General features: G+C 37.0%; 1 protein-coding gene across 1 annotated transcript in view; it reads left to right on the top strand.

Moving 5' to 3' along the window:
* LOC107573718 (uncharacterized) overlaps positions 1 to 6,618 on the top strand; it is a gene marked incomplete at its 3' end in the record, with an annotated part of 31,137 nt that overhangs the window by 22,240 nt on the left and 2,279 nt on the right. The window contains exons 16-26 of the mRNA XM_016260161.1: positions 2,173 to 2,343; positions 2,491 to 2,664; positions 2,860 to 3,021; positions 3,274 to 3,447; positions 3,551 to 3,724; positions 3,957 to 4,127; positions 4,294 to 4,464; positions 4,670 to 4,843; positions 5,717 to 5,890; positions 6,051 to 6,224; positions 6,358 to 6,528. Coding sequence (XP_016115647.1) covers positions 2,173 to 2,343; positions 2,491 to 2,664; positions 2,860 to 3,021; positions 3,274 to 3,447; positions 3,551 to 3,724; positions 3,957 to 4,127; positions 4,294 to 4,464; positions 4,670 to 4,843; positions 5,717 to 5,890; positions 6,051 to 6,224; positions 6,358 to 6,528 — 1,890 coding nt within the window. The remainder of the gene's footprint in view (positions 1 to 2,172; positions 2,344 to 2,490; positions 2,665 to 2,859; positions 3,022 to 3,273; positions 3,448 to 3,550; positions 3,725 to 3,956; positions 4,128 to 4,293; positions 4,465 to 4,669; positions 4,844 to 5,716; positions 5,891 to 6,050; positions 6,225 to 6,357; positions 6,529 to 6,618) is intronic.

Genomic DNA, 6,618 nt, shown 5'->3' with positions numbered 1-6,618 from the left:
ATTGACGTAAACAGTTGATTACGTCTTAAATTAACGTAAAGTATCGGTACATTGCATCCATTGCAGCTGTGCATTCGGTTTTAAAGGGACAGCAGCCTAATTTAGTTGCTATTGTCTGAGTCATTGATGTTAATCAAGAAACAACAGAAAGACAGAAAATCACGCACTGCTCTTGATTGAAAAACTTTAGTAGCCTGAAAGATTAATCTAAATTTATAGAAATAAATATGTCTGCTTGAAAGAATGAAGAATATGGTAAACAAACAAGTTGCTATAAAGTATGCATAATTAGCCTGTATAACTATTGGTATTTCATTAAAAAGAAGACCATGTTCTTGTTCTTTGTGAGAAGTGGTTTTATTTTATTTTAACATAAAGGCATGTTGTGTGTCACAGCAGTTAAATCAGTGTCTATCATGTTAAAACCTTAATATCAAACCTATATAATGAGTTTGGAAATTTTTGAGAAATGCTTAATAAACGCATTACACTGTAACTAAACCCATTAGATTTTAGCCGACTAAATTTACTCTATATTTAGTCGACTAAAACTAGACTAAATCTAAAAAAAATTCAGATGACTAAAATATGACTAAAACTAAATGGCATTTTAGTCAAAAGATTGACTAAAACTAAATTAAAATTTGCTGTCAAAATGAACACTGCTTCCTATTAAAATGTTGTGAAATGTGTGACCTCCTGTTGCCGATTTATTGTGTAGTGTGCACACATCAATAACTAAACGTTACCCCAGACAAGCACATTGTTACGGGGCTGACGAGACGTGAGACATGCGGATCTAAGTGCGAAGCTTTATTAACAGACATGGTTAGAGACGTGCAAGGGTCAGACAGTGGCAACAGGTATATAAGGGCAAGACACAAGAATATTCCTAGGGCTAGAGTGGGTCTATGATCGGTGAACAGAATCAACAGGGCGAGACTAGAGGGATGAATCCAGGTACAAGGCAAAGGTCCAGGCAGGGGCATACAGTATCCAAATAGGGCAAGACGAGAGGGGGAATCCGAGAAACACAGGCAAAGATCAGGACACGAGAAAACAGACAAGGCACGACTAAGATAAGGCTATGAAAAATTAGACAGGCTCCATAGAGTAGCTATCGCTATGAGAGTGATAAACGCTATACAATACTCGGCAGTTTGAAAGGGATCAGAGAGTGTTATATAGTGAATGTGTGATTGGTTACAGCTGTGTGCAATCAGTGCAATGGATGAATGGATATGTAGTCCGGGATGACATGCAACAGTTTGTGTAGTGCGAGAGTCAATGTAATGGAAGGGTGACCTCTGGTGACAAGCAGACGGAAGTTCATGGACCGGATTCGTGACACACATAGTGTGAGAAGAACAGTCATCTGATGACTTTGAAAATTGTGCAGTGTGCATTAGGTTCCCCTATGCTAGCAAGATTTTTACATAAAAAAACATCATAGTTTAGAAGTAGTAGACTATTTTCTATCTGGTTTTTGTCCCTCTCTTTAAAACACGTTGTTTTGATAGGCGTGCCACATTCAAGACTTGGAAGTAAATGCCCACTGCTATGATTGGGTAACAGTTTTGCATATTAAAATTATAGATGGATGACTGACAATCTGCTGTGATGTACTCTGAAAACAATATGGGTAATTTAGGTTAAAAACATAAATTCACAGTACAACTCAAATTATATGTAACAAAGCAATAGTGACACATGGATCAGTTTCTAAACAAGACAGTTCAAAAGCTCAAAATTGGCTTTGTTTTTTAGAGAGAGATTGAAAATAAAAGATGATGCAGTGCCGACTATGTTGAATAACAAGGAAGGCAATGCAAAAACTGTTTTTCCACAACTTGGCATTGTGCAATGTCTAGTAATCCTCTGAGGCATCTCTATTATTATGATGCTCAAGTAATCCTGTGTTTGCGTCTTTCTAGCATTTACTCATCTACTACCACATGCGCAAACCTGTAAGCCATATACTGCATAACTACATTTTTGTGGCATGGCTCAATTTGAAAGAGACAAGGAGTAATAATCAGAAAACATTACCATACCCAACTAGCTATATGTTAGCCAATAATAAGACCTGTGAGAGACAAGCAAGTATACTGCAGCAGTACAGTATACAGCACATATTACAAAGTGTATATTTTGACAAGCTGTTTTTTGCAGGCTTGGTGAGTGTACGGTTACAGAAGAAAGCTGTTCAGCTCTTGCTTCAGTTCTCAGTTCAGACTCCAGCAGTCTGAAGGATCTTGACCTGAGTAATAACAATCTGCAGGATTCAGGAGTGAAGCTGCTCTCTCATGGACTGAAAGATAATTGTAAACTGGAGAAACTCAGGTGAGATGATGTACAACATATTAAAAGTCTCTGGGTCTTTTGTTTGAAAATTATTTTTCAATTTGTTCAATTAACAAGCTTTTTAGGAGATAATATTGTTTAGAATGGATTAATTCGTGTATTGTAACATTTTCATTTCTCTTCCAGACTTTCAGACTGCAGTATCACTGAAGAAGGTTATAAAGCTCTGGCTTCAGCTCTGAGATCAAACCCTTCACACCTGATAGAGCTGGATCTCAGAGGAAATGATCCTGGACCATCAGGAGTGAAGCAGCTCAATGATTTACTACTGGATCCAAACTGTAAACTCGAGACACTGAGGTGAGACCTGATGAAATAATACAAAATAAATTACATGTAGACTACTTATTTTATTATAGACAACATAATTTCACTAATGTAATCTGTTGTATTAAAGTAAATTAAAGATAAACCATTTCATGCTTTTTTTCTATTATAATTAGATGATGCACTACATTTTGTGAACTGAATTCAAACTAAGCTTCTCTTCTGCAGGTTTTTGGGTGCTGATGCTGAGAAAGCCTTCCAGTATGTGACTCAAGTTTTGGGTGAAAACCTGTTACTCCTGAGAGAGCTGAATCTGAGTGAACGTAAACTAGACCCAAAACAGCTGGTTCCTCTATTGGTGGATAAACACTGTAAACTTAACATACTGATGTAAGTATTGCCATCATGACAACACATTTTAGTGTTTTTCGAAGAGTGAAGTGATATTTGAATTACTATGTATTTGTAATCATCCATGACATCAGTTGTCACATACAGCAGTATGTGTGATACAAGTAATAATAACGACATGTGAGAGACAAGCTTTGAGACCATTAAAAATTCAGGAGTGAAGCTGTAATGGACTGAAAGATAACACGCCTTAATGTAGGGAAAACTGAAATTTAGTTTGTCTTTATGCAGTCTGAATAACAGCTCTATCACAGAAGAAGATTGTTGTGCTCTGGTAGCAGCTTTAAATTCAAACCCTTCAAATCTGAAAGAGCTGGTTTTGAGTGGGACTAAACTCAGAAACTCAGAAATGAAGAACTTGTCTACTCTGTTTGAGAATGTACAGTGTAGACTGGAAAAGTTGAAGTAAGTAAATCTTAATATATAAAACAAATGCACAGTGCTGCAAAACAACTAATTTATGGAAATCTTGTTGATTTGTTTTTTTACTTTGTTCTCTCTTCTATAGGTTGAATTTTATCAGTATTACAAAAGAATATTGTACTGCTCTGGCTTCAGCTTTTAATTCAAACCCCTCAAACCTGAATGAGCTGGACCTGAGTGGGAATCAACTTGGAGACTCTGGAGTAATGGAAATTTCCACTCTACTTGGAAATTCACAGTGCACACTGCAGATACTCAGGTTTGAATTTGGTTAATCTAAATTAACATCCACCAGTCTCCAAAAGTAAGGTTAATAGAAAGGTAAATGTGACACTTTCATTATTGGTTTTTACATTATCTGTGTCTGTAACATCACTTACAGTTGTAAAAATTGTTTAATACATAATTTGTATAGAAAAATATTGACATTGTTTAAATGGAATTGTGTTATTATTCAATGATTAGTTAATGCATTTGTTGTTCTCTTCCAGACTTTCAGAGTGCAGTATCACTGAAGAAGGTTATAAAGCTCTGTCTTCAGCTCTGAGATCAAACCCTTCACACCTGATCGAGCTGGATCTCACAGGAAATGATCCTGGACCATCAGGAGTGAAGCAGCTCAGTGATTTACTACAGGATCCAAACTGTAAAGTAAAACTGAGGTCAGATATGATGAAAAAATGCATATTCTTTTTAGAAATATTTTCACGAATGCATGCAAAAAGTAAATCAAAGATAACTCATTTTAAATATAGTTAGATTCTATGTTTCGTTACACCAAATTTATTAGTGTATTGAATTTAACTTGCTTCATTTTCTCTTCTGCAGGTTTTTGAGTCCTGCTGCAGATGAAGCCTGTCAGTATGTGAATAGAGTTGTGGGTGAAAACCTGTTACTCGTGAGAGAGCTGAATCTGAGTGAACGTGAACTAGGAGACAAAAATGTGAAGAAGCTTGCTATTCTACTCCAGGATAAACACTGTAAACTCAACACACTGATGTGAGTATCTTATATCGTTTTATATTTTGCATACTGTCTGTAAATGTTTGAAGTCTAATCAAACAATGACATTGCTGTTCTTTGAAGTATGTGAGCGCTAAAATTAGTTAAACAATCATATAGATTTAACCTTTTGTTATTATAGTTGCGTATTGTGGTTAAAATAAACAATAATTTTTCCTGTCTTTGTATTCTTCATCTGCAGGCTGAATAATAACAGTATTACAGCAGAAGGTTGTGCTGCTCTGACTTTAGCGTTTAATTCAAATCCTTCAAACCTGACAGAGCTGGATCTGAGTGGAAATAAACTAGAAAACTCAGGAATTGAGAAGATCTGTCCTCAGTTGGAAAATCCACAGTGCAGATTGGAAAAACTTAAGTATGTATTTCCCCACTGTTTCACTATTTGACTACTTAAAGGGATACTCCACCCCAAAATGAAAATGTTGTCATTAATCACTGACCCCCATGTCGTTCCAAACCCGTAAATGCTTTGTTCGCCTTCAGAACACAAGTTAAGATCTTTTGGATGAAAACCGGGAGGCTTGTGACTGTCCCATTGACTGCCAAGTAACTTACACTGTCAAGCTCCAGAAAAGTATGAAAGACATCGTAAGAAAATCCGCTGAATGCAAGCAGCGTACGCTATACTGTGTCAGCCGCGACACAAGGATACGTTTTCTACATGTATTTATGCTGTGATTTGAACGAAAACAGCGCATCCGTGCGGTGCGGCTGACACAGAATAGCGTATGCTGCTTGCGTTCAGCTCATATTCTCCAAAATGGTGCTACGGTGATGCGGAGAGACACAGAGGAGACGAATTGTTGAATAAAGTCGTTATGTTTGTTTTCTTCGCGTACAAAAAGTATTCTCGTCGCTTCATAACGTTACGGTTGAACCGCTGATGGCACATGGACTATTCTGACGATGTCTTTCATACTTTTCTGGACCGTGAAAGTGTAAGTTACTTGGCAGTCAACGGGACAGTCACAGGCCTCCCGGTTTTAATCCAAAATATCTTAAATTGTGTTCCGAAGACGAACTAAGCTTTTACGGGTTTGGAACGACACGGGGGTCAGTGATTAATGACAAAATGTTCATTTAGGGGCGGAGTATCCCTTTAAATCTATATTTTTAAATATTTGACTAAATACTGTAACTGCCTGTAAAATATGTACATGTAGTTTAGTTCATGTAGTTCCAAGTAGTAGTTTGTGTCTCAACAAAGAACAATGTTTTTGTTTTATAGACTTTCAGACTGCAGTATCACTGAAGAAGGTTATAAAGCTCTGGCTTCAGCTCTGAGATCAAACCCTTCACACCTGATAGAGCTGGATCTCAGAGGAAATGATCCTGGACCATCAGGAGTGAAGCAGCTCAATGATTTACTACTGGATGGAAGCTATAAATTAAAGAACATCAGGTGATTAAAGACTTCAAATATTTTTTTTAATTGTACATGCAACAGAAAATAACCTCTAGCCATTATGCTGCAACACTGCCTTTAAGGAAGATGAGAGCTGCAAAAAGAATCACATTTTAGCAAGATTTTTTAATTTACAATTAGCATCTACTTCCTGTAGGTTTTTGAAAAGTCTTGCTGCAGAGAGAGCGTGTGAGTATCTCACTAAAGTTCTGGGTGAAAGTCCATTATTAAAGAAAGAACTGGATCTGAGTGGAGATAAATTAGGAGACCTGGATGGAGAGAAACTTTCTGCTCTCTTCATGGACTCTCATAGCAAAGTGGAGAAAATTATGTGAGTGAACATGATTTTGTACATTATAACTACTGATTATTTAAAAGATTGTCAGTCACATGCGTGAGAACATAAAGAGACCTGTTGTCCTGAATATGTGCTAAATAATAAATAATGCCATTTCTGTGTTCAGGCTGAATAATTGTGAGCTGACAGAGAAAAGCTGTTCAGTTCTAGCTACTGTTCTCTGCTCCAAAACCACCCTGACAGAGATGAACCTGAACAACAGCCCTCTGCAGGATTCAGGAGTCAAAGAGATCTGTAAAGGACTGAAGAATCCTGTGTGTGAGCTGAAGATACTCAAGTGAGTTCATTTCACCATCATCTACAGTACACTGAACACTACAATGATCACAGGAATATTTGCACATTTGGTGATGTGCAAAATTAAGCA

This window comes from Sinocyclocheilus grahami, unplaced genomic scaffold (assembly GCF_001515645.1).
Source record: "Sinocyclocheilus grahami isolate Dianchi unplaced genomic scaffold, SAMN03320097.WGS_v1.1 scaffold2015.1, whole genome shotgun sequence".
Classification (NCBI taxonomy): Eukaryota; Metazoa; Chordata; class Actinopteri; order Cypriniformes; family Cyprinidae; genus Sinocyclocheilus; species Sinocyclocheilus grahami.
The sequence above is the reverse complement of the archived record's forward strand: the minus strand, read 5'-3'. Positions and strand labels throughout refer to the sequence as shown.